Here is a 27,091-nt window from a genome sequence, read left to right as displayed (position 1 = left end):
CCCCTCTGAATCTCCTGCTCCTCACCCTAAAACTATACCCCCTCATGATTGACCCCTCAACCAAGGGGAACAGCTGCTCCCTACTCACCCTGTCTGTACCCCTCAAATCACACCTGCAACCAAACCCCCTCACCCTATCCAGTCTCTTCTTATAGTGCAAAAGCTCCATCCCAGGCAACATCCTGGTCAATCTCCTCTGTACCCACTCATGTGCAGTTCCAACCCTCCTATAGTGAGGTGACCAGAATTGCACACACTACTCCAACATTAGCTCCTTGCTCTTATACACAACTGATAAAAGTGTCCCTTATACCCTCTTAACTGTCTTATTCACCTGCTCTGCCACCTTAGGGATCTGTGAATAAGTACCCCAAGATCCTCTGAGGTTCATTCATCAAACACTCCCTTGTCTTGTTACTTCTTCCAAAGTGCACACCCACGCACTTATCAGGGTTAAATACCATCTGTCACTGCTCTGCCCACCTGACCAACACATCTATATCTTCCTGTAACCTACGGCTTTCTTCTTCATTGTTAACCACTCTAACAATCTTGGTATCAGCTGTAAACTTGCCAATCATTCCCCCCACGTTATCATTTATGTAAATAACAATAACAGTCCCAGCACACATCCTTGTGGTGCACCACGGGACACTGGCGCCCAGTCACTTCTACCACCACTCCTCGTGTCCTATTACTGAGTCAGTTTCTGATCCATCTCTCCAGATTTCTCTGAAGTCCACATACTTCAGGCTTCTCAATCAGTCTCCCACGTGGGACCTTGTTCTCTTTAGAGTTGAGACGGTTAAGGGAAGATTTGGCAGAGGTGTTCAGGTTGATCGAATGAAGGAGGAAAAACTGCTTCCAGTGGGAGAAGAGTCAGTAAGCAGATGCCCTTTCAGGCAGCGAGTTCCAAAGCCTCAGCACTCTCTGGGTGAAAAGGTTTCTTCTCACCTCACCTCTAATCCTCTATCAATTCCTTTCAATCTACTAGCCTCTCTGCTGATAGAAACTGCTCTTTCTCCTATTCATTCTCTTGAGGAATTTCATAATGCTATACACCCTAATTAAAATCTCCCCTCAGCCTCCTCTGCTCCAAAGAAAACCTCAAACTATACAATCTTTTCTCATAACTAAAGTTTTCCAGTCCTGGCAGCATTCTAAGTCTCTTTACACCCTCTCTACCACAGAACCCCTACAGTGCAGGAGGCAGCCTTTCAGCCCATCAAGTCTGCACCGACTCTCCGAAAGAGCATCCTACAAAAGCCCCCCCACCACCCAAATCCCCACGTGTTTACCATGACCATTCCAGTTAACCTGCACATCTTTGAAGTGTGGGACAAAACCCACGCAGTCAGGGGAAGAACATGCAAACTCCGTACAGTCACCCATGGCTAGAATGAAACCCGGGGTCCCTGGCACTGAGAGGCAGCAATGCTAACCACTGTGCCACCCCTAGTGTGCATGCCTGGGGTTGGTGGGAGAAAAGGACTGGGAGGTGCGGAATGTGGATGGGATGGCAAAGAAGGGATGGAATGGAGGGCGAGGATGGCAAATGAAGAAGGGACGGGGATATGAGAGGGCTGAACAAGAGAAGGGCAGTTGCAATAAAGATCCTAATTTCACCACAAATGCTTGGCAGGTCTCTGCTAATATATATTTAAAAATATCTAGTAGAAATGTCCTCTTATTGTCATTGCCTGTATCCCAGGTACTGTCCACAAATCTATACCTGTCATCTACACTATACAGGATACATTACAGGAGGGATGTGCAGTAATGTGTGCATTACTGAGGAGCAGACAACAGGAATGTATGTTCTTAATGAGCATCACTGGGGACAACAACGTGCCTTTATATAGCACCGTTAACATGGTCAATTGTCCCAAAGCACTTCACAGGGACAGTGAACCACAGACAGGTGACCAAAGGTTTGGTCAAAGGGGTAAGTTTTAAGAAGCATTTTCATTTCTAACTATGTGGAAGAGTAATTAGTTACCCAAATGCAAGATGTCAGGTTCTGCAGAGATACTGATGACACCCTGACAAAGGGTCATCCAGACTCGAAACGTTGGGTCTATTCTCTCTCCACTGATGCTGTCAGACCTGCTGAGATTTTCCAGCATTTTCTGTTTTTGTTGCCAATTCCAGCATCTGCAGTATTTTGCCTTTATTACACTGACAATATCCAGTTAGTTCACTATCAGCTTTCTCAACTCCTCTACCACATTCTACTTGTCACATGGCTTGCTTGACATCCAGTGTTGGAACAGCAGCAGCTGCTGTAACCCTCATTCAGCCTGCTACCTTCAGGTTTGGAAGTTTAGAAGGATAAGGGGAGATCTTATTGAAACTTAGAGGATACTGCGAGGCCTGGATAGAGTGGATGTAGAGAGGGTGCTTCCACTAGTAGGAAAAACTAGAACCGGAGGGCACCCCTCAAGCTAAAGGGACGATCCTTAAAACAGAGATGAGGAGAAATTTCTTCAGCCAGAGGGTGGTGAATCTGTGGAACTCTTTGCTGCAGAAGGCTGTGGAGGCCAGGTCATTAACTGTCTTTAAGACAGAGATAGATAGGTTCTTGATTAGTAAGGGGATCAGGAGTTATGGGGAAAAGGCAGGAGTATGGGAGGGATAGGAAAAATATCAGCCATGATTGAATGGCGGAGCAGACTCGATGGGTTAACGAATTCATCCAAAATTTTACTAGCTGTACTCTAACTTGCACCAAGTCCTGTTCACCCATCGCTCCTCTGCTCCTAGTCTGGCAATGTCTAATTTTAGAATTCTCGTCCTCTGGCCTCTCCCTCCTATATCTAAAAGGAACACAACCCTTTAAGAGATTTGTATACCATGATTTTAGGCTTTTCATGCATCTACATTGAGAGGCAGAGAGAGGGTTGACAGTGAAGAATCATTTTCCCAGAGTTGAAACATCTGATACCGGGGGGGGCATGCACTTGAGATGCGAGGGAGAAAGTTCAAAGGTGATGTGAAGGGCAATTTTTTTTTTTACAGACTGTGGTAAGTACTTGGAATGCAACCGGGGATGGTGATGATAGGAGCATTTGAGGGACTTTTAGGTAAACAGTGGTTAGCACTACTGCCTCACAGCATCAGGGATCCAAGTTCAATTCCGAGCTCGGGTCACGGTCTGTGTGGAGTTTGCACATTCTCCCTGTATCTGTGTGGGTTTCCTCTGGGAGCTCTGGTTTCCTCCCACGGCCCAAAGATGTGCAGGTTAGGTGGATTGGCCAGGCTAAATTGATCCTAGTGTCAGAGGGATTGGCAAGGTGAATGTGTGGGGCTGAGAGAGAATGGAGCCAAGGTTGAGTCTGGATGACCCTTCATCAGAGCTCCAGAAACGTTCGCTCTATTCTCCCTCCACAAACACTGTCAGGCCTACTGAGATTTTCCAGCATTTTCAGATTCCACCTACAGCACTTTGCTTTTATCTTGTTGAATAGCATTTTCACTGCTGCCTCAGGTGCGATCCCCAGCTTGGATCACTGTGCGTGGAGTCTGCGTTCTCCCCGTGTTGTCGTGGATTTCCTCCCACTTTAAACTTTAGATAAAGGTTCTAAGAGCATTCTCTCACACTCCACACATATCACCGTGAAACGCATAGGGTGTGTGTGCAGAGTAAGAGTGAGCATCAGTGTGTGAAGCAGTTTGTCCAGAGTGTACCAGGGATCCACATCCTTGTTTCTCAGACTGGGACGACAGGCTGGTAAGGTGGTTGGATGAAACTCACCGAAACCTCAGCCACCCATCCTCCAGTGCATGGCCCTCAGAGCTGCTGCCATCCACCTGATAAACACGGTTGGTGCCATAACCAACACCCGACAGCTGGCACACAGTGAGATCGTCCGTCCAACTGGGCTGCTCCTGAACAGGAAAAGAAAATGAACCATTGCTCTATGAGCAGGTTTAAATAATTCACCACGACACGCCAATCCCCCAGGGGGAGGGGGAGAGGCACCGAGCCCCGTTCCCCCACCCCGGGGGCAGGGGCAGGCACCGAGCCCCGTTCCCCCACCCCGGGGGCAGGGGCAGGCACCGAGCCCCGTTCCCCCACCCCGGGGGCAGGGGCAGGCACCGAGCCCCGTTCCCCCACCCCGGGGGCAGGGGCAGACACCGAGCCCCGTTCTCCCACCCCGGGGGCAGGGGCAGGCACCGAGCCCCGTTCCCCCACCCCGGGGGCAGGGGCAGGCACCGAGCCCCGTTCCCCCACCCTGGGGGCGGGGGCAGGGGCAGGCACCGAGCCCCGTTCCCCCACCCTGGGGGCGGGGGCAGACACTGAGTCCCACTCCCCCACGCCGGGGGGCAGGGGCAGACACCAAGTCCCATTCCCCCACGCCGGGGGGCAGGGGCAGACACCGAGCCCCGTTCCCCCACCCCTGGGGCAGGGGGCGACATCGAGCCTCCTATCCCCAGGGCAGAGGAGAGAGACACCGAGCCCCATATCCCCAGGTCAGGGGGCACCAAGCCCACTCTCCCCGAGGCGGGGAGACTCTTTTCCAGCGCACTATCTGTGTCTCTGAGTCTCTCACATTCTGAATCGCCCGTCTTCTCTGCGCCGCCATTGCGCCAGAAGTACGTAAATCCCATTGAGCGCATGACCGGGAATGAGGCGGAACCTAAATTAAAGGGGGCGGGGCTGGAGTGAAGGGGCGGGGCTGGGGCAGTGGCCGGGGCTAGGGAAAGTGGGCGGGGCGAGGGAGCCCTAGGCAGACCGAAGTGGGTGCGGCAGGGCTCGAGGCAATGGGTGGAGCTGGCCTCAGGGGGCGGAACTCGGAGCAGTGGGCAGGGCTGGGTCTTGGAGGGCGGAGCTGGCCTCAGGGAGTGAGGAGGCGGGTCTTGGGGCAGTGGGTGGGGTTATGCTCTGGGTGCAGTGACTGGAGTAGTGGGCGGGGCTGGGTTCGGGGGCGGGATTCGGGCGGTGGGCGGGGCTGGGACATGGTGGGCTGGGCCCAAGGGATGGGACACTGGGCTGAGCTGAGGCTCTGTATGCAGCAGAGTGAAGGGTGCAAGGTCTGGCTGCAATATCAATGGATTCTGCAATGATATAGAAACATAGAAGATAGGAGCAGGAGGAGGCCATTGGGCCCTTTGAGCCTGCTCCACTATTCATCATGATCATGGCTGATCATCCAAATCAATAGCCTAATCCTGCTTTCACCCCATAATCTTTGATCCCATTCGCCCCAAGTACTATATCCAGCCGCCCCTTGAATACATTCAATGTTTTGCTATCAACTACTACTTGTGATAATGAAATCCGCAGGCTCACTACTCTTTGGGTGAAGAAATGTCTCTTCACCTCTGTCCTAAATGGTCTACCCTGAATTCTCAGACTGTGACCCCTGGTTCTAGACTCCCCCACCATTGGGAATATCCTCCCTGCATCTACCCTGTATAGTCCTGTTAGAATTTTATAAGTCTCTGTGAGATCCTCCCTCATTCATCTGAATTCTAGCGAAAATAATCCTAACATTGAGACTCACAGTGCAGAAAGCAGCCATCTGGCCCATTGAGTCTGCACCGACCACAATCCCATCCAGGCCATACCCCCATATATTTACCCACTAATTCCTCTAATCTATGCATCTCAGGACACTAAGGGGCAATTTATTTTTAGCATGCCTAACCTGCACATCTTTGGACTGTGGGAGGAAACCGGAGCTTCTGGAGGAAATCCAAGCAGACACAAGGAGAATGTGCAAACTCCGCACAGACAGTGACCCAAGCCGGGAATCGAACCCAAGTCCCTGGAGCTATGCAGCAGCAGTGCTAACCACTGTGCTGCCATGCCGCCCATGATTGAACCTAGTCAATCTCTCCTCATACATCAGTCCCACATCCCCGGAATCAGCCTGGAAAACCTTCGCTGCGCTCCCTCGAGAGTAAGAACATCCTTCCACAGAAAAGGAGGCCAAAACTGCACACAATATTCTAGGTGTGGCCTCACCAAGGCCCTGTATAATTGCAACATCACATCCCTGCTCCTGTGCTCGAAATCTCTCGCAATGAAGGCCAACATACCGTTTGCCTTCTTTATCACCTGCTGAACCTGCATGCTTACCTTCAGTGACTGGTGCACAAGGACACTCCGATCCCGCTGCACGTTCCCCTCTCCTAATTTACACCATTCAGGTAGTAATCTGCCTTCTTGTTTCTGCTTCCAAAGTGAATAACCTCACATTTATCTAAATTCTACTGGATCTGCCATTGATTAGCCCATTCACCTGTCCGGGTCATTTTGAAGGATCTCTGTATCCTCGGCACAGTTCACTCTCCCACCCAAATTGGATCATCTGCAAACTTTGAGATGTTACACTTTGTTCCCTCATCCACATCATTAATATATATTGTGAATAACTAGGGTTCCAGCACCGATCCCTGTGGCACCCCACTAGTTACTGCCTGCCAATTTGAAAAGCACCCATTAGTTCCTACTCTTTGTTTCCTTTCTGCCAAACAATTTGCTATGCATCTCAATACACTTGCACCATAGAAAGCATTCTTTCTGGTTGTATCACAGCTTGGTATGGGCTCCTGCTCTGTCCAAGACTGCAAGGAACTACAAAAGGTCATGATGTAGCCCAATCCATCACGCAAACCAGCCTCCCTTCATTGATTTTGTCTACACTTGTCACTGCCCCAGCAAAGCAGCCAGCATAATTAAGGACCCCATGCACCCTGGACATTCTCTCTTCCACCTTCTTCCGTCGGGAAAAAGATACAAAAGTCCAAGGTTATGTACCAACCGACGCAAGAACAGCTTCTTCCCTGTTGCCACTAGACTGTTGCATGGATCTACTTTGCATTAAGTTGATCTTTCTTTACACCCTAGCTATGAGTGTAATACTACATTCTGCACTCTCTCATTCCCTTCTCCCATGTACTCTATGAACGGTATGCTTTGTCTGTATAGCGCGCAAGAAACAATACTTTTCACTGTATGTTAATACATATGACAATAATAAATCAAATCAAAATCAAATCAATCCCACGCACTTTAATCTTGTATGATAGTCTTTTATGCAGGACTTTGTCAATTGCTTTCAGAAAAATCCAAATATACCACATCAACTGGCCCCACCTTGTTAACTCTTGTTGCACCTTCAAAGAATTCCAACGGATTTGTCAAGCATGATCTCCCCTTCATAATTCCATGCTTTGTCTGATTTTGTCACTGCTTTCTAAATACTCCGCTATAAAGTCCTTGATAATGGATTTGAAAATTTTCTCCACTATCGATCTTAAAATTACTGGTATATAATTCCGTTTTGTCTCTATCTTCTTTTTTGAATATTGGAGTGGCATTCACTACCCTCCAATTTGCAGGGACTGTTCCAGAGTCTGTAGAATCCTGGAAGGTGACCACCAATGCATCCACTATTTCTAGAGCCACTTCCTTAAGTACTCTGGGATGTAGATTATCAGGCCCTGGGGATTTATCCACCTTCAATCCCATCAACTTTCTCAGTACCATTTCTCTACTAATATTGATCTCTCTCAGCTCTTCCCTCTCACTAAATCTTGCATTCTCCAACATTTCTGGCATCTGGTTTGTGTCCTCTTTTGCGAAGACAGAACCAAAGTATGTATTCAGTTGCTCGCCCATTTCACTGTCCCCTCTTGTACATTTCCCCGTTTCCGTCTGAGGAGACCTACACTTGTCTTCACCAACCTCTTTCACTTCACGTATCAAATAGGAACTCTTAGTGCCACTCTTTATGTTCCTTGCAAGCTTACTTTCGTGCTGTATTTTCCCCTTCTTAATCAATCCCTTGTTCCTTCTTTGCTGAATTGCAAACTGTTCCCAATCCTCAGACTTATTATTTTTCTTGGCCAATCTATATGCTTCTTCCTTAGATTGGATACTGTCTCTAATTTCCTTTGTAAGCCATGGATTGGCCCTTTTACTCATTTTGCTTTTGTGCCAGACAGGAATAAACAGTTGCTGCAGTTCCCCCACGTTTGTCATTGTCTATCCATTGTCATCTCTTTAATGATCCTCCCCCGGCTGCAGTGTCAGCTGTGGCTCACTGGGTTCAACTCTCAGTCCTGAGTCTACAAATCCCAGTCCAGGCATACAGCACAAAGGCTGATGCTCCAGTGCACTCCTGAGGGAGCACTGCTAGGTTGGAGGTGCCCTCTTTTGGGTGAGCTGTTTAATCTGATGCCCTGTTTTATTTGATTTGCTATTGTCATATGTATTAGCATACAGTGAAAAGTATTGTTTCTTGTGTGCTATGCAGACAAAGCATACCGTTCATAGAGAAGGAAAGGCGAGAGTGCAGAATGTAGTATTGCAGTCATAGCTCGGGTGGAGAGAAAGATCAGATTAATGCGACGTAGTTGCCCTCTCTTGTGTAAAAGATCCCGAGATATTATTTCAATGGAAAGCAAGGAAGTTATCCCTGGTGTCCAAGAGAATATTCAACATTACAGAAACATCTTATCTAGTCATTATCACATTGCAGTCTGTGGGAGCTTGCTGTGTACACAGGCTGCCCCTTTTCCTACCACAAGAGTGATCTCTTTCCAAACTGCTTCATTGATTTTGCAATTCTGGTGGCGGCGAAAGTGTGATATAAAAATTAATTCCCTTTACTCAATCTGAGAGGATGGCAAATTTCTGGAATAAACGTAGAGGATGCTCTGGAGTGCGAACCTACAGAAATGGACACTGTCTCTACTGGAATGAAGTGCGCACTTTTAATTCAACTACAGGGTATTGGTGTCACTGATTACACCCAGTAAGAAGTCTCACAACACCAGGTTAAAGTCCAATAAATTATCTTCAGAATCACGAGCTTTCAGAGCACTGCTCCTTCATCGGGTGAGTCGCCTGATGGAGCAGTGCTCTGAAAGCTTGTGATTCCAAACCTGTTGGACTTTAACCTGGTGTTGTGAGACCTCTTCCTGTGCCCACCCTGGCATCCCCAAATCATCACTGACTAGACCAGCATTTATTGCCCATCCCTAGTTGCCCTTGAGAAGGTGGTGGTGAGCTGTCTTCTTGAACTGCTGCAAGTCCATGTTATGAAGGTACTCCTACAGTGCTGTTAGGGAATGAATTCCAGGATTTTTACCCAGTGACAGTGAAGGAACGACGATATATTTCCAAATCAGGATGGTGAGTGACTTGGAGGGGAACTCCAGGCGGTGGTGTTCCTATGTGTCTGTTACCTTATCCTGTGGTTCTGGATTTGAAAGCTGCTGCCTAAGTAACCTTGGTGAAATCCTGCAGTGCTTCTTGTACACACCATAGAGCAGTGAGGAGGGATTGAATGTTTATTTATTATTTATTAGTTACGAGTAGGCTCACATTAACACTGCAATAAAGTTACTGTGAAAATCCTTTAGTTGCCACATTCTATCGCCTGTTCGGATACACAGAGAGAATTTAGCATGGCCAATATGCCCAAAAAGGAAGTCTTTCAAACTGTGGGAGCAATCCGGAACTCCCGGAGGAAATCCATGCAGACGTGGGGGGAACATGCAGATTCCACTCAGACAGTGGCCCAAGCCAGGAATCGAACCCAGTTTCTTGGTGCTGAGGCCACAATGCAAACCACTGTGCCACCATGTCCTCCACGATGGCCCCATTTGTGGACAGGGTAGCAATCAAGCAGACTGCACTGTCCTGGATGATGTTGAATTTCTTGAGTGTTGTTGGAGCTGCATCCACCCATGCAAGTGAAGAGTGTTCCATCACATTCCTGACTTGTGCCTTGTAGATATTAGACAGGCTTTGGGGAGTCAGGAGGTGGGTTACTTGTCACAGAATTCCCAGCCCTGGGACGATGATTGCACTGGTATAGGTTGTACCAGAATGGTCTGTGAGAATAGAGGCTGTACCTGGATTGTGTGTGTGTGTGTGTGTGTGTGTGTTTGTTTGTAAGGCTAGAGGCTGTGCCAGAATGTGAGGACAGTGGCTGTACTTGGGCAGACTGTGGCAAGCCGACGAGGGAGCGAGCTATCTTGGATCTGGTGTTATGTAATGAGGCAGGTAGAATTAGGGAACTTGCGGTGAAGGATCCTCTTGGGGAGAGTGATCATTGTATGGTGGAGTTTCTGGTGCAGATGGAGGAGGAGAAAGTGGGTTCCCGGACACGCATCCTTTGTTTGAACAGAGGGGAGTACGGTAGGATGAGAGAAGAATTGGCGAATGTGGACTGGGGGAGCGCGTTGGAAGGTAGGTCTGCTGAGGAGCAGTGGAGGATCTTTAAGGAGATCTTTCTTGGTGCTCAGCAGAAATTTATTCCGATGGTCAAAAAGGACCGTAGGAGGAGAGGTAATAAGCCGTGGATAACGAAGGAGGTGAAGGAAAGTGTTAAATTAAAAGCGGAGGCGTTTAGAGTAGCTAAGAGTAGTGGGCGAGAAGAGGATTGGAAGAGGTTTAAATGTCAACAAAGATTGACAAAGAAGTTGATAAAGAAGGGTAGGAGAAACTATGAAGCTGGGCTAGCGCTTAATATAAAAAAGGATAGCAAGAGTTTTTATAAATATATAAAAAGGAAGAGGCTGGCTAGGGTGAACGTTGGTCCCTTAGAGGATGAGAAGGGGGACTTAGTGGTAGGGGATGGGGAAATGGCTGAGGTCTTGAATAACTTTTTTGTTTCGGTCTTCACGGAGGAGGACGTGAATAATTTGCCAGATGTTAGAGATGGAAAGGTGGTAGGACTGGAGGGTCTCGATGACATTACTGTTACTAGAGAGGCGGTGCTCGACAGACTGGAGGGGCTGATTGTGGACAAGTCCCCAGGATCGGATGGAATGCATCCGAGGGTCCTGAAAGAAATCGTGGAGGTGATAGTGGATGCATAGGTGGTTATTTTCCAGACGTCGCTGGATTCCGGGGAAGTGCCGGAAGATTGGAAAACGGCTAATGTTACGCCGTTGTTTAAGAAGGGTGCCAGGCAAAAGGCGGGGAATTATAGGCCTGTTAGTTTAACGTCTGTTGTAGGTAAAATGTTAGAATCCGTCATCAAGGAGGAAATAGCGAGGCATCTTGAAGGGAACTGCTTGATAGAGCAGACACAGCACGGTTTCGTTAAAGGGAAGTCGTGTCTGACAAATTTACTGGAGTTCTATGAGGGTGTGTCTAGGGCGGTGGATAGAGGAGAGCCGGTGGATGTGGTCTTTCTTGATTTTCAGAAGGCGTTTGACAAGGTACCTCACAAGAGGTTATTGCAGAAGGTCAGGGGGCATGGAGTTGGGGGTAGGGTGTTAGCGTGGATAGAGGACTGGTTGTCAAATAGGAGGCAGAGAGTGGGGGTCAATGGGTGCTATTCGGATCGGCGGTTGGTGACTAGTGGAGTGCCCCAGGGGTCGGTGCTGGGGCCTCAGCTATTTACCATTTATATAGATGATCTGGAGGAGGGAACCGAGTGTAGGGTGTCGAAATTTGCTGATGACACCAAAATTGGTCGAAAGGCAAATTGTGCGGAGGGTGGTGAGAGTCTACAGAAGGATCTAGATAGGCTGGGCGAATGGGCCAGGAAATGGCAAATGGAATTTAATGTTGGCAAGTGCGAGGTGGTCCACTTTGGTAGGAATAATGGTAGGAAGGATTATTACTTACGTGGAGAAAAACTGCAGCAGGCGATGGTGCAGAGGGACCTCGGGGTCCTTGTGCATGAGTCGCAAAAACCCAGCTTGCAGGTGCAGCAGGTGGTCAGGAAGGCGAATGGGATGCTGGCCTTCATCGCGAGGGGGATTGAATATAAAAGTAGGGAGGTCTTGCTGCGGCTGTATAGGGCATTGGTGAGGCCGCAGCTGGAGTACTGTGTGCAGTTTTGGGCGCCGTACTTACGCAAGGATATTTTGGCCTTGGAGGGAGTGCAGAGGAGGTTTACTAGGCTGATGCCGGAGTTGAGGGGGTTGAGCTATGAGGAGAGGCTGAATAAATTAGGCTTGTACTCGTTAGAGTTTAGAAGAATGAGGGGAGATCTCATTGAGACGTATAAGATGATGAATGGGATGGATAGGATAGAGGTGGAGAGACTCTTCCCGCTCAGAAAGGATAGCAGGACTAGGGGGCACAGCCTCAAGATAAAGGGGGGGCGGTTTAGAATGGAGTTGAGGAGGAACTTCTTCACTCAAAGGGTGGTGAATCTCTGGAATTCTCTGCCCGTTGAAGTGGTGGAGGCTACCTCGCTAAATATTTTTAAGACGCGGGTTGATGGGTTTTTGATAAGAGAGGGGATTAAGGGTTATGGGGAGAGGGCAGGAATGTGGAACTGAGCCACGGCAGATCAGCCATGATCTTATTGAATGGCGGGGCAGGCTCAAAGGGCTAGTTGGCCTACTCCTGCTCCTATTTCCTATGTTCTTATGTTCTTATGCTTCAGTTGGGATGTGTGGGATGGGTGCACCCCATGTGAGTTTGGTTTTGAAGATACTTGCCCAGGTTGCAAACATTGTGCCATCTCTGGATTGTCAATATAACATTTATTAGGGAACAGTTACGGTGCAGAGTCAGAGACTGTGCTCCAGAGTCTTTCCCCAGTCCTGATCATTTTCACCTTCAGTGCGTTTTGTCAGCTGCTGGAACGCCCAGGCTTCCTCGTGCCGATGAGGTCAGACCGAGCTCCACGTGGATCTGCCAGTTTCCAGTGGTGGATTCTGGAAAACAAGTCAATATCTTGGTAGGATCAAGGTCCAGACTTCCACCCCCGTGAGGCAGCTCCCTCAAAAACAATCACTGCACTCTCAAACCTCCCTCCGTTCTCAACCCCCTTTCCCTCTCTCCAATCCTGGAGACACACATATCACTGTAACACATTTCTGTATCTGCTTCACTGTGACACACTGAGGTACAACAACAAACTACATTTATATAGCTCCTTATATGTAATAAGACAAGGTGCCTTTGGAATGGACTTTGACACTGGCTACAGGAGATGTTAGGTTAGAGGAACAGAGGTTTAGTCAAACAGGTAAAGGGGAAGAGAGGGTGAGACAGCTGGAGAAGTTTAGGGAAGGAACTCCAATGCTTAAGCCTCAAGTGGCTGAAGGTAAGGATGCCAGTATAACACAGCCTTCACTGTAACACTGATATATCCCACACCCCTCACTGTAACAATGATACACCCCATACCGCTCACTGTAAGATTCTGATGTAAACCACACTCTCACTGTAACACTCTGTTATATATCCCACACCCCTCACTGTAACACTGATATAAAACAAATCTCTCACTGTAACACATATATACCCCACACACCTCATTGTAACACTCTGATATAATCCACATCTCTCAATGTAACACTCTGATCTATCCCACACCCCTCACTGTAACACTGATATACCCCACACACCTCATTGTAACACTCTGATATAATCCACACACCTCATTGTAACACTCTGAGATATCCAACACCCCTCACTGTAACACTGATCTACCCAATGCCCCTCACTGTAACACTGATTTACCCCTCAGCCGTCAGTGTAGCACTGATAATATCCCTCACCCCTCACTGTAACACTCATATATTCCACACCTCTCACTGTAACACTCTGCTTATATCACACACCCCTCACTGTAACACTGATATATCCCACACTCCTCATTGTAACACTCTGATACAGCCCACCCCCCCCCCCATTGTAACATTCTGATATGCCCCACAGCCCTCATTGTAACACTCTGATATACACCACACTCCTCACTGTAACACTCTGATATATCCCACACCCCTCACTGTAAGATTTACTCCACACACTCAATATTTCCCCCTCACCACACAACATAATCTCACCCCAAACACTGTAACACTGTTCTGAGACCCCTCAATATGGATTGATCCCATTCCCTACAATGAAACACTGGCTGCAATTCTCCCATCGTGACCCGCAACTTTTCCAGCGGATCGCGGTGGGAGATGTGCATTGCCTGCCTTGTTCCAGGATTTGTGCAAGTGCCAGGAACGCATGCGCATCTCCCAGAGCAGGTGAACAGTCGCTGGTCAGACCAGGCTGGAAACCAGCAGCGAGAGGTAAATAATTTGGATCTTTTTTTAACATGTTTTCAATGTTGTTTAAATCTAATTATCGAGAACTTTCAGGTCCTGATTGAATCTCCCATTGCGACAGGAGTACTTCATTCTGGTGGGGTTCAGACTAGCATTCCAAGTTCGGTGAAATAGCAGGAGACCTCGCCAGAACGAAGGGACGCAATTGGGGGTCCCGCAGTTGGTCAGGCGGTGCGGGGGGGAAGTGCCCCCTGAGCATGGGCCCCCTGGCAGTGCCAGCCTGTGCCTTCTGCCGCTGCCCAAGGGGCAAAGTGTCCATACCCAGGATGTACATTGGCACTGCCCATTGGACATTGGGCAGTGTCAAGGGAGTGGGGCCTAGGGGCGATTGGTGGAGGTGGGGGGGGTCCCGCTGCCACTCTGCATTGGGATCAGTCTGGGATGGAGGAAGGGCAGTGATGAGGGCGGGCTGGGGGGAGGGGAAACCTGCTTACTGGGGAGGGGGGAGGGGTCTGACCCTGAGGTGGGGGGGAGGGGGTCAGCGGTGGGTGGGGGGAGGGGTCTGCTGGGATGAGGTAGGTGGGGGCATCGCCACTGCTGGATGTGTACATCGGGATAGGGAGGGTCAGGGGGCTGGCCTGGGAACTGTTGTGGGGCTCGCGATTGGGCGTGGGAGAGGGGTTGCAGGGGGGACTGGAGGGTCAGCACTGACGGGGTCTGGGCTTGGCAGCAATTGAGCTGGCCATGATTCCACTGAACCGAACATGGGCAGCACAGTGGTTAGCACTGCTGCCTCACAGTGCCAGGGACCCGGGTTTGATTCCCAGCTTGGGTCACTGTCTGTGCAGAGTCTGCATGTTCTCCCCGTGTCTGCATGGGTTTCCTCCCACAGTCTGAAAAACATGCTGGTTAGGGTGCATTGGCCGTGCTAAATTCTCCCTCAGTGTACCTGAACAGGTGCCGGAGTGTGGCAACTAGGGGATTTTCACAGTAACTTTATTGCAATGCTAATGTAACCTACTTGTGACAATGGTACATAAACATCTATGCAGGAAAGATGAGCTGTGCTTGGTCAAACTCTCTACAATCTGCGAGGAGGTACAGCACGGTGCAGTGGCCGCTCTGTCCCTTGGCATGCTGCCCGCGGCTGTTACTCAGATACCAGCTGAAGCTGCCAGGAGGGTGATGGGGGGTGGAGCTGCCATCTTACTAACCTTTTGGCCAGCGGCTGTATCATTTTCTGCCTCATCTCCTTCAGCTTCAGCACGTTCTCGTATCCTGCTTCGATCACATCGCCATAGGTGGGAGCGTCATCTGTAAATCCAGCGGTTAGAGAAAAAGCTCAAAGTCCATTGGCCCGGATCTTCCTGCCTCGGGATTGGGAAGACTGCAAGATGTACTTCAAGAAGTCCTGACACAAGGGGCTGAATTTTACCGGCACGTCCGCCCACAGCCAACGGAGAATGCCCTTCTCCCCGTGTCTGAATAGGTTTCCTCCAGGCGCTCCGGTTTCTCCCCACACTCCAAAGATGTGCAGGTTAGGTGCATTGGCCATGCTAAATTGCCCCTTAGTGTCCCAATGGGTGCAGGTTAGGTGCATTGGCCATGCTAAATTGCCCCTTAGTGTCCCAATGGGTGCAGGTTAGGTGCATTTGCCATGCTAAATTGCCCCTTAGTGTTCCAATGAGTGCAGGTTAGTTGGATTGGCCATGCTAAATTGCCCCTTAGTGTTCCAATGAGTGCAGGTTAGTTGGATTAGTAGGGTAAATATGTAGGATTACAGGGGTGGGATGTTGGGGGAAGACGTGGATAAGATTCTCCCCCAGGGAATCAGTGCAGACTCGATGGGCTGAATGGTCTCTACTGCACTATAGGGATTCGGTGAGAAGGCTATGGGGAAATGGCACAAAACAGGAGCTGAGGCCAGTATAAATCAGCCATGATCATACTGAATGGTGGGACAGGCTCGAAGGGCCTGGTGGCCAGCTGCTGCTTCTATTCCTTCCTGTGTTCTTGTGGAAGTTTCATATTCAGGAATATTTGATGGCCAATCCTGACCCAGCAGCAGAAACGTTTCAGTTGCATCTCCAAGATCCATTTTAACCAGCGACTAAAGTTTTGTGTCCTCAACTCTTTGTGCCTGGAATTCCCTGCCCGAGACTGTGGTGGAGGCAGGGTGGATTGAGGCTGGCTAAAGGATCGGTAACAGAATTGGTAGGGCCACGGGGAAAAGGCAGGCAAGAGGTCCTTGGTCAGACAGAGAGCCAATATAGACGTGACAGGCTGAATGGCCTCCTATTGTAACTATTCTCTGATTCAATGCAAAATCTAGTTTGGACACCCACTTGTCTTACATTTCACACCCTCTGCCTCTAACTCCTCCTTCCATGTATGCTGGGCACCGCAGGGACTGGGGTGTGTTATTAGCCCCTTTAATCACATGTTTAATTGATGTTTTAAGATTCCCTTCTTACTTTGTCCCTGAGCTTGTTTAAATTAGTTTATTTGATTTGGCCAGAAAGATATGCCTCCCACTCACCTCCACCTCCCCACTATCCCCCCCCCACCACCCCACCCCCAGCCTGTGCTTGACATCACCCTGGTTGGTTTTTAAGCTGTGCCTTACGCTGTGGTTTTTTGTTTTGCTGCTGCCATAGAGATGTGTAATGAAGCAGAGTGTAGATAAACCACCGTGGGAACGTTCTGCAAACATTCTCTACCCAGGCAGTGGGAAGCCACCAGCTCAGACTTGCATACGGAGGTTACGCAAATGAAGAAGTTCCTTATTCTATGTGTGGTGGAGATTAGAACCAGGAAAAGGATATTGAGGCAATTGCTCAATCTCTGTTCTTGTGACATAGATGTTCTCTCCAACAACTGGCTCAAGCTTTAGACTCTGCAGGAAGTTCAGAACCAGAGGACTAAGGCCAAACAAATTAAATAAATTCTTCACAAACTCGGGCCCACGTCCAACAACTTGCGACTGTGGAGAGTAAATGGCAGAGTAAGCCATAATGTAAACCGGCAGAGTAAAGTGCAGAGTAAACTTGCAGACTTTTCCTTTCAATCAATATACAGTAGGTCACTCAGTGCCTCCTCTCTGTCTCTGGGTCACTCTGTCTGTCCTCACTCTGTGTCACTCAGTCGCTCCTCACTCTTTGTCTGTGCGTCACTCAGTCGCTCCTCACTCTCTGTCTGCGCGTCACTCAAGTTTTTGTTACTAATAGATTTGATTAGTTTGATTATTTTCCAGTGCTGATGTCTAAGTGTACTGCTCAGCCGGCACTATACCGACAAGCAGAAGACACCAGTTTTTGAAGCTCTGCTGTGTCACCAGCAGATGCAGCGTTTAATGCACATCGGAACCAAACTTTCTATATTAGTGGATGGGATTTATATTATGAGAGAGGTCAACATCCTGCCTCACAGTCTGGGAGGCTGTTCCATCGAATGAGACATTGATTGCAGGATAGAGCTGTAGCTAGAGGTGTAATAACTGACCTCAAATCCTGACCTGGACTGGAGCCCAAAGAAAACTCAGCCCCAACTCCACACACAGTAGCAGGAAGGGATTACTGTCCTGGAGGGGACAGTGGGAATGCAATAGGCAGCACCAAGGGATGATTCTGGGTATCAGAATAACAGGAAATACAGGGACATCTCTCTTACCCAAGGGGTAATTGAAATGGGGGAGAACTCACTACGGGGGTTCAAGGGATAATGATAGAAGTTTCCGGGAGAAAAGGAACAGTGGGATATTGGGAGAAGGTGGGTCATTGGAATTGCTGGATGTGGAATGGAGGGAGATACAGAGATTTGTTGAGAATATAGCTCGCTGAGGTTGAGAGATGTGGGGCTAAAGACAGCGGGCAGACCTGTAACTTTAGGATGTACTTTTACCTGTTCATCCGTCCCCTCCACAACATTATTGACAGCTGCAGAGTCCTTGGTTGGGTGGTCTCCTCCTTCCTGTGGCCCAACTGAGGCTCTTAGTGAGCAATCGGTGCTCAATGAAGGGCCTCAGCCTGACACTGCTCTGGTATAACCCACACCCAGCCTTGCCCAGCAGAGTTTAACCATGCAGGCCCCTTGACAGTGGAAGTGGGGCGAATGGGGCGGGGAGCTTGCCTCCTTCCCAGGGCCCTTGTGTCAACCGGAGGCACCCTCCCTCCCACTGTTTTGGCTCCATATCCACTCTCTCCCCTGTCCAACATGTTATAACATCTATTTTATGGGCTGTGGGTTACACTGGTTCGATCCAGCATTTATTGCCCATTCCTAATTGCCCTTGAGAAGGTGGTGGGTGAGCCACCATCTTGAAACTGCGGCAGTCCGTGTGATGTAGGTACACCCACAGTGCTGTTAGGGAGGGAGTAGCAGGATTCTCACCCAGCAACAGTGCCTCCCATGCCCCACGTTGGGGCCTGTTGGTCTGGCCCCATTGGAGTATCTGAATTTGCTGCACGCCACCTCATTGGCCTACCAGCAGTACCAACAGCAGGCATCACTCTTCCTTGGCGCTGCCAGCTTGCACAGCCGCCGGCCTCCAATTAGCTGCTGCTCTATGAGGCGGGACATCCTCCTGGGGGGGGTCATCGCAAACCCCTCCTTTTACTAAATTAAAGGGGCAGTGCCCGAGAAGTTAAAATGGAAGATGCACCCCCAAAGTTTACACTGGGACCCTGCCCGAGGTGTGGTTGAAGGATGTGGGGTGAAGATGGGCATGTGAAATTGGTTCCTACAGTGAAAAGGAGAAGTTGATTGGATTGAGTGAGAAAGTGGTGTTGTGGTTGGACAATTATGGTGAAACTAGTAGGTGGGTTTAAGGAACAATGTGAGAAGGTGGGTAGTGGGATTATGGATTGTTGCCAACTGGCAATCAGGCGGGTTTGAGGGATACAGTGAGTGTGGGATGGGAGGATGGGTTTGAGGGAGTCAGTGACTGTGGGAAGGGAGGGAGAATTTGAGGGATACAGTGAATGTGGGATGGGAGTGAGGGCTTGAGGGATACAGTGAGTGTGGGAAGGGAGGGAGGATTTGAGGGAGTTAGTGAGTGTGGGAAGGGAGGGAGGATTTGAGGGATACAGTGAATGTGGGATGGGAGTGAGGGCTTGAGGGGTATAGTGAGTGTGGGATGGGAGGGAGGGGTTTGGAGGACTCACTGAGTGTGGGATGGGACAGAGGGGTTTGAGAGAGTCAGTAAGTGTGGGAAGGGAGGGTCTGAGGGATATGGTGAGATTGTAAATGTTTTTGGAATTTAAGAAAATGGCCGGAAGTGATTATTGGGTGAAATGGACTTTTTGCTGTTGCCAAGGACGTTTCTGTTTTGCACTTTTCATCCAGCTGGGCTCTGCATTCCTACTGGATTGGGAATAAACAGCATCCTGGTGATATCTGTGGTTTGAGGCCCCTCATGTATCAAGTGTGCGCACAGGTAAATGTCAGAGAGCTCATGTCAGTGTGCCTCACCTCTTTGTGCAGGGAAAGTCGAGCCAGTCTAATGGCACTCATGGTCACATTGCTACCCGATTGGTGATCACCTAGAATAAAGAAGGCCCAAATTCTGTGAGCAGTCAGTGTTTTCATAGCTCCACACAAGGGACTGTTAAATTGTTGGTGCTGAATGAAGGCTAAACCTGGACATGGAATATCGGATACTTGTTTAAGGAGTGATGTATGGAGAGAGAATAGACTTCTGTGATTGGACTCTCCTGAGTGAGTGTTTAAATAATATTCACTGGTTGTGTTTGTTGCTGCCCAGGCCAACAGTTACTGCGAATCCTAAACTGCCCTGGTAGTAATGGTGAGCTGCCTTCTTGTGTGTTTGGAAGTCCATGTGGTGTAGGAACACCTACAGTGCTGTTAGGAAGAGTGTTCCAGGATTTTGACCCAGTGACAGTGAAGGAACACAGGTGTTAGGACGGTGTGTGAATTGGAGGGGAACTTGCAGGTAGGTGGTGTTCCCATTCATCTCCCATCCTTGTCTTTCTGAGTGGTAGAGGTTGCGGGTTTGGAAGGTGCTGTCTAAGGAGTCTTGGTGAGTTGCTCCAGTGCATCCTGTCAAATGTACACACTGCTGCCACATGCGTCAGGGGTGGAGGAAGTTGATGTTTAAGTTGTTGGGTGTGGTACCAATCAAATGAGCTCCTTTGTCCTGGATGGTATTGTGCTTCTGAAGTGTTGTCAGAGGTTGCTGGAAGTCACCCAGGCAAGCGGAGAGTACTCCGTTATGGGTGACTTGTGCTTGTAGATGAATGGTCAGGCTTTGGGGGTTCAGGAGATGAGATATTCACCAAAGAATCCCCAGCGTCTGACCTGCTCTTGTAGGCACAGTATTTTTATAACAGATCCAATTCAGTTACTGGTCAAGGGTAGCCCCCATAATGTTGATAGCGGGGGATTCAGTGATGTTGATAGCGGGGGATTCAGTGATGTTGATAGTGGGGGATTCAGTGATGTTGATAGTGGGGGATTCAGTGATGTTGATAAAGCTTTGACAAAGGGTCAACTGGAATTTAAATATTAGCTCTTTTCTCCCTTACAGAGACTGCCAGTACTGCTGAGATTTTCCAGCATTTTCTCTCTCTATTGTCCAAACGTTGTCTTAAATGTGCCATTAATCCAAACTCTCACTCCCACCAACAGAAAGCAACCTCAGTTCCATTGGTGGAGGTGGGGGTGTGAGAGAGAGAGAAAGAGGGAGAAAAGGAGGGAATTCTTACACAAAGCAAGGGGGAGAGAGATTGGGAAGTCTCATGCAGACAGTAAAAGAGTGCATTAATCTTCAGCTATTGTAGCTGTACCCATCAATACCCATTCTGCAGTCAAATACAAATGATTATAATTAACAGAAAATGCCAGCAAGACTCAGCAGGTCTGGCAGCGTCTGTAGAGTGAGAAACAGGTAATGTTTCCAGTCTGCACAACGTACGGAGTAGGACTTTATGGCCTCACTCAGCCTGAGACCACAGTATCCCACCTGAGGTCAACGGTCCTGCCCATTGTCCGTCCCTTGCCTGCTCCGTATCCCGTGGCAGGTGGGGTGGTAGAATCCCGGCAACAGACTCAAAACGCTAACTTTGTTTCTCTCTCCACGGATGGACGCTGCCAGACCTGCCAAGATTATCCAGCATTCCCTGTCTTTAATTCAGATGTCCAGCATCTGCAGTATTTTTGCTTTGATTTAACTACAAGACTCACTGAGACAGTTACAGGCGAATAGAAAACAGGTCTGCAGAACTCACCAGGGGAGCAGGGTGATTTGTTGACTTGATGGTCAGCAGGTTCCACACATTCTTCTTCATCGCTCCAATATTCCATCTCAGATGATTTGCGCTGAGCCCTGTACTTAGTCCTCACCTTAACCAAAGAGCTTTGTGAATCCATTGGAAAAATGAAAGATGTTCTGTGCATAGATTGCTGAACAAGATTAAAGCAGCATTACTTAGTCATAGTTATAGAGTCTCACAGCACAAAAAGAGGCCCTTCGGTCCATCGTGTTTGCACTGGCCATCAAGCACCAATCTATTCTAATTCCATTTTCCAGCGCTTGTATGCTGTGGGGTTTCAAATGCTCATCTAAATGCCTTATGAATGTTGTGAGGGTTCCTGCCTCTACCACCCTCTCAGGCAGCGAGTTCCAGATTCCCACCACCCACTGGGTGAAAAAGCTTTTCCTCAAATCCCCTCCAAATCTTCTGCACCGACCTTAAATCTATACCCCCTGGTTATTGACCCCTCTGCTAAGGGGAAAGATTTCTTCCTATCTACCCCATCTACATCCCTCATAATTTGGTGCACCTTAATCAGGTCTCTTTCCTGCAACTCCCCCCTCAATCTCCCCGCCCCTCCCACCCCACCACAACACTCCCCCCGCATCCCACCCCACCACACCACCACCACTTCAAATTTCTCCGCTGTAAGAAAACAGCCCCAGCCTCTCTTCATAATTCATAGGGCGGCATGGACAAGTTTCCGAAAGGCCTGTTTGCATGCTGCAAACCTCTACGACTCTCGATGCTCCATCCCAAGCAACATCCTGGTGAATCTCCTCTGCACCTCCTCTAGGGCAATCACTCCTTTCCTACAGGTTAGGAGAGTGGGCAAAGAAGTGGCAGATGGAATACAATGTGGAAAAGTGGAAGGAGGAATGGAGGCATGGGCTATTTTCTAAATGGGAAAATGCTTAGGAAATTGGAAACAAAAGGGACTTGGGAGTCATTGTTCAAGATTCTCTTAAGGTTAACGTGCAGGTTCAGTCAGCAGTTAGGAAGGCAAATGCAATGTTAGCATTCACATCAAGAGGGCTAGAATACAAGAGAAGGGATGTACTTCTGAGGCTGTATGAGGCTCTAAACAGACACCATTTGGAGCATTGTGAGCAATTTTGGGCCCCTTATCAAAGGAAGGATGTGCTGACCTTGGAAAGCATCCACAGGAGGTTCACAAGAATGATCCTTGGAATGAAGTGCTTGTCGATTGAGGAACAGTTGAGGACACTGGGTCTGTACTCATTAGAAGGATGAGGGGGGACCTTATTGAAACTTACAGGATGCTGCAAGGCCTGGATAGAGTGGACGTGGAGAGGATGTTTCCACTAATAGGAAAAACTAGATCTAGAAGGCACAACCTCAAGCTAAAGGAATGATCCTTTGAAACAGAGATGAGGAGGAATTTCTTCAGCCAGAGTGGTGAATCTGTGGAACTCTTTGCCACAGAAGGCTGTGGAGGCCACATCATTGAGTGTCTTTAATACAGAGATAGATAGATTCTTGATTAATAAGGGGATCAGGGGTTACGGGGAAAAGGCAGGAGAATGGGGATGAGAAAAATATCAGCTATGATTGAATGGCGGAGCAGACTGGATGGGCTGAGTGGCCTAATTCTGCTCCTATGTCTTATGGTCTTATTATTAAGTTAGTGGAGTCTAAAACTAGAAGGCATAGATTTAAGGTACGAGGAGAGAGATACAAAAGTATCCAGAGGGGCATTTTTTTCACATGGAGGGTGATGAGTGTCTGGAACAAACTGCCAGATGTAGTAGTAGAAACGGGTACAATTTTGTCTTACATGGATAAGATGGGTACAGAATGGACATTCCATGCGTCTACCGCTAAAAATTATGACATTACCAATGGGATGCAGTTAAACAGCTGTTGTCTCAGGCCTACCTCTTTGTATCATATGTAAATAATTTACTGGCATTTGTGACTAGAATCAAAGATCATGAATGTAGCCCAATCCATCACAGAAACCAACCTCCCATTCATTGACTCTGTCTACACTTCCCGTTGCCTCGGCAAAGCAGACAGCATAATCAAGGACTCCATAGACCCCGGACATTCTCTCTTCCACCTTCTTCCATCAGGAAAAAGACACAAAGTCTGAGGTCACGTACCAACTGACTCAAGGACAGCTTCTTCCCTGCTGCTGTCAGACTTTTGAATGGACCTACCTTGCATTAAGTTGATCTTTCTCTACATGCTAGCTATGACTGTAACACTACATTCTGCACTCTCTCATTACCTTTTTTGTGAATGGTTTCTTTGTCTGTGTAGTGCACAAGAAACAATACTTTTCACTATGTGTTAATATATGCGACAATAATAAATCAAATCAAAATGCGCTTCAGCCCTCCAAGCTTACACCAACCATGCTGCCTTTCTGAACTAAAAAAATCCCTGCCCTTCCAGGAACCATATCCCTCTATTCCCATCTTAATCACGTATCTGTCCAGATGCTCCTTAAAAGTCACTATCGTATCTGCTTCCACCAACTCCCCCGACAGCGAGTTCCAGGCACCCATCACCCTCGGTATGAAATACTTGTTCTGGCGAAGGGTCACGCAGACTCGAAACTTTGGCTCGATTCTCTCTTCACAGATGTTGTCAGACCTGCTAAGATTTTCCAGCATTTTCTGTTTTAGTTTAAAATTCTCATCCTTGTGTTTGAATATCTCCACGACTATGTCTAATCCCTCTGGAATTCCCTCCCAAAAATCTCTATATCTCTTTCTATTCCTTTTAAGATGCCCCCTAAAACCTGTGGCTTCAACAACATGTGCATAGATCCCTGAAAGTTGGTACCCAGGTTGATAAGGTTGTTAAGAAGGCGTACGCTATGTTAGCTTTTATTGGTAGAGGGATTGAGTTTCGGAGCCGTGAGGTCATGTTGCAGCTGTACAAAACTCTGGTGCGGCCGCACTTGGAGTATTGCGTACAGTTCTCGTCGCCACATTATGAGAAGGATGTGGAGGCATTGGAAAGGGTGCAGAGGAGGTTTACCAGGATGTTGTCTGGTATGGTGGGAAGGTCTTATGAGGAAAGGCTGAAGGAATTGAGGTTGTTTTCGTTAGAGAGAAGAAGGTTAAGAGGCGACCTAATTGAGGCATACAAGATGATCAGAGGATTAGATAGGGTGGACAGTGAGAGCCTTTTTCCTCGGACGGTGACGGCTAACACGAGGGGACATAGCTTTAAATTGAGGGGTGATAAATATTGGACGGATGTCAGAGGTAGGTTCTTTACTCAGAGGGTAGTAAGGGCGTGGAATGCCCTGCCTGCAGCAGTTGTGGACGCACCAACTTTAAGGGCATTCAAATGGTCATTGGATAGGCATATGGATAATATTGGAATAGTTTAGGTTAGAGGGTCATTAGATTGGTTCCACTGGTCGGCGCAACATCGAGGGCCGAAGGGCCTGTACTACGCTGTAATGTTATATGTTCTACGTTCTAAGGTTTTGACCAGTTCTGCTCTATTATCCCCTTTGGGTTAATTTTTGCAGGATTTCACTGCTGGCTTTGGGTTTTACTATGTTAGAGGCGCTTTATGAATGCATGTGTTTTTTTTGAAAAGGAGGAGAACCCAGTTCTTCAGGCAATCAGAGAGAGAGGAAATAAACAACTTCTGTAGAACTGGGACGCTAAGCGGAAGCATTGATGACTTCACAAATCTTGAGTAAGGTCACAGATTAGAAAAGGACAGTACAGTGAGAAACACACACCCGGAGAAAGGAAATTGGAGCTTATGTTGGCTTTTTTAGAGGAGATGAATGAAGGCCAGCTGGGCAGAGGTTGGGGGCTTGTAGGAAATAACACCAGTTTGTATTTTTTCTCAAGGGAAGGAACACAAGGGCAGATTGACCTCTTTACTGCACTAGCAGCAAGGGTTAAATTGGAGTTAAATTAGATAAACATTGAAAACCAGCCTGATTTCTGGGATGGAAGGTCTGCCACATGAGGAGAGACTAAGCCAGTTAAGGTTATATTCACTAGAGTTTAGAACAGTGAGAGGGGATCTCACAGAAACTTATAAAATTCTAACAGGTAGACTCGGAAAGAATGTTTCTGATGGTGGGGGAGTTGAGAACTAACGGTCATAGTTTGAGGATAAGGGGTGAACCTAGGGGCGGCACAGTGGTTAGCACTGCTGCCTCACAGCACCAGGGACCCAGGTTCGATTCCTGGCTTGGGTCACTGTCTGTGTGGAGTCTGCATGTTCTTCCTGTGTCTGTGTGGGTTTCAACTGGGTGCTCTGGTTTGCTCCCACAGTCCAAAGACGTGTGGGTTAGGTGAATTGGTCACGCTAAATTGACCCAAGTGTCTGACAGATTAGCAGGGTAAAGTTGCGGGGTTATGGGAATAGGGCCTGGATGGGATTCACCTAATTCACTAGGAATCGAACCTGGGTCCCTGGGATTGTGGTCAGTGCAGACTCAACGGGCTGAATGGCCTCCTTCCGCACTGTAGGGATTCTATTCTATGATCCTTTTAGGACTGAGATGAGGAGAAATTTCTTCATCCAGAGGGTGGTGAATGTGTGGAATTCACTACCACAGAAAGTAGTTGAGGCCAAATTGTTGTCTGATTTCAGGAATAAATTAGATATAGCTCTTGGGGCTAAGGGGATCAAGGGATATGGGGGAGAAGGGGGGATCAGGATGGGCAGAATGGGAAAATTCCCCGCAAGGTGTTTATTGACAGCGAGAATTGAGGTACAGGAGTTTACAGCTCTATGCAGCCTTGGAGTTGTGCTTCATGATGTTAACTACGTGGCTGTTAGATGATTCTGTCCCAGACACCCTTTGAGGTCATCACTCACTCTTGGTTGTCATTTGTCCTTCAAGTCAAGTGACCCTCTTCTGCTGTACTGTCTTAAAGAGACAGACACGAGCATCATTACAAAAATATTGCTCGATCCTACCTGCGGGGAAGAGGGTTCCAAACATTTGCAATCCTCTGAGAGGGAAAATTTCTTCTCATCTCTGTCTTAAACAGGGGATGTCTGATTTTGGAACTGTGTCCCCTGTTGTTCTGAACGATAGTTGGGGGCAGACAATGAGTAGCAGGAGTCCGGTGTTACAAGTACCTACCGTGGTTTAAAGGCAGTCTCCATCTCTTAAAGGGAAAGTGCTTTGTGGCTGGTGTATTTCAGCAGAGTAAAGAATGGCTGACTTGTGGTAGGGCGATTGTGTCAGCTTTTCTGATGATGCACTGATAATGTGGAGGAACAGATGGTCTGGAGCAGTGAGGAGGGGTGGGGATGGGGTCTGGGGTGGCTGTCAGTCAGGTCACTCTCCAGATATATGCTCAGGGTCGGTGGGAAGAAGTTGTGGTGGATACCAGGAGTGTTGTTGCTGCTCCCATGCGCCAAAGATGTGTGGGCTATGTAGATTGGCCATGCAAAATTGACTTTATTGAGCGGGGCAAGGTAAATATGTGGGGTTACAGGAATAGGGCTTGGGTGGGATTGTGGTCAGTACAGACTCGATGGGCCAAGTGGTCTCCTTCAGTACAGTAGGGATTCTATGAAATGGCAGCAGTGCGGGAAGATGATCACAAACAGGTTGTCACGGTCAGTCAGTTTTAATAGTTTGACCTTCCTCTATTTATTTCCTCACCTGGGGAAAGATTTTTCTCCCTGTCTTTGCCTGTAGGGGAGAGCAGCCGCTCACTGGGGGAGGGAGTACTCGCTGGGGGAGGGAGCGCTCGCTGGGGGAAACTTGACAACGTTTTGGTCTCAACTACTTTCTGTGGGAGTGAATTCCACACATTCAACACCCTCTGGGTGAAGAAATTTCTCCTCAACTCAGTGCCCTC

At 48.3% G+C, this 27,091-nt stretch overlaps 2 protein-coding genes across 2 annotated transcripts in view; both read right to left on the bottom strand.

The window, feature by feature from the left end:
* tab1 (TGF-beta activated kinase 1/MAP3K7 binding protein 1) overlaps positions 1-4,611 on the bottom strand; it is a 32,181-nt gene extending 27,570 nt beyond the window's left edge. Inside the window, exons 1-2 of the mRNA XM_080217604.1 lie at positions 4,554-4,611; positions 3,755-3,888 (exon numbers count right to left, since the gene is read on the bottom strand). Of these exons, the coding sequence (XP_080073730.1) occupies positions 3,755-3,888; positions 4,554-4,586 (167 nt within the window). The 5' untranslated portion in view covers positions 4,587-4,611. The remainder of the gene's footprint in view (positions 1-3,754; positions 3,889-4,553) is intronic.
* Positions 4,612-12,368: 7,757 nt separating this feature from the next.
* Positions 12,369-27,091, bottom strand: part of LOC145361535 (protein FAM227A-like) — a 47,666-nt gene continuing 32,943 nt past the window's right edge. The window contains exons 10-14 of the mRNA XM_080217357.1: positions 21,237-21,417; positions 19,462-19,532; positions 16,804-16,975; positions 15,207-15,306; positions 12,369-12,642 (exon numbers count right to left, since the gene is read on the bottom strand). Coding sequence (XP_080073483.1) covers positions 12,558-12,642; positions 15,207-15,306; positions 16,804-16,975; positions 19,462-19,532; positions 21,237-21,417 — 609 coding nt within the window. The 3' untranslated portion in view covers positions 12,369-12,557. The remainder of the gene's footprint in view (positions 12,643-15,206; positions 15,307-16,803; positions 16,976-19,461; positions 19,533-21,236; positions 21,418-27,091) is intronic.

The sequence above is a fragment of the Carcharhinus amblyrhynchos genome, chromosome 35 (genome assembly GCF_965287045.1).
Source record: "Carcharhinus amblyrhynchos chromosome 35, sCarAmb.v2.hapA, whole genome shotgun sequence".
Lineage (NCBI taxonomy): Eukaryota > Metazoa > Chordata > Chondrichthyes > Carcharhiniformes > Carcharhinidae > Carcharhinus > Carcharhinus amblyrhynchos.
This window is presented reverse-complemented; position numbering and strand designations above follow the sequence as displayed.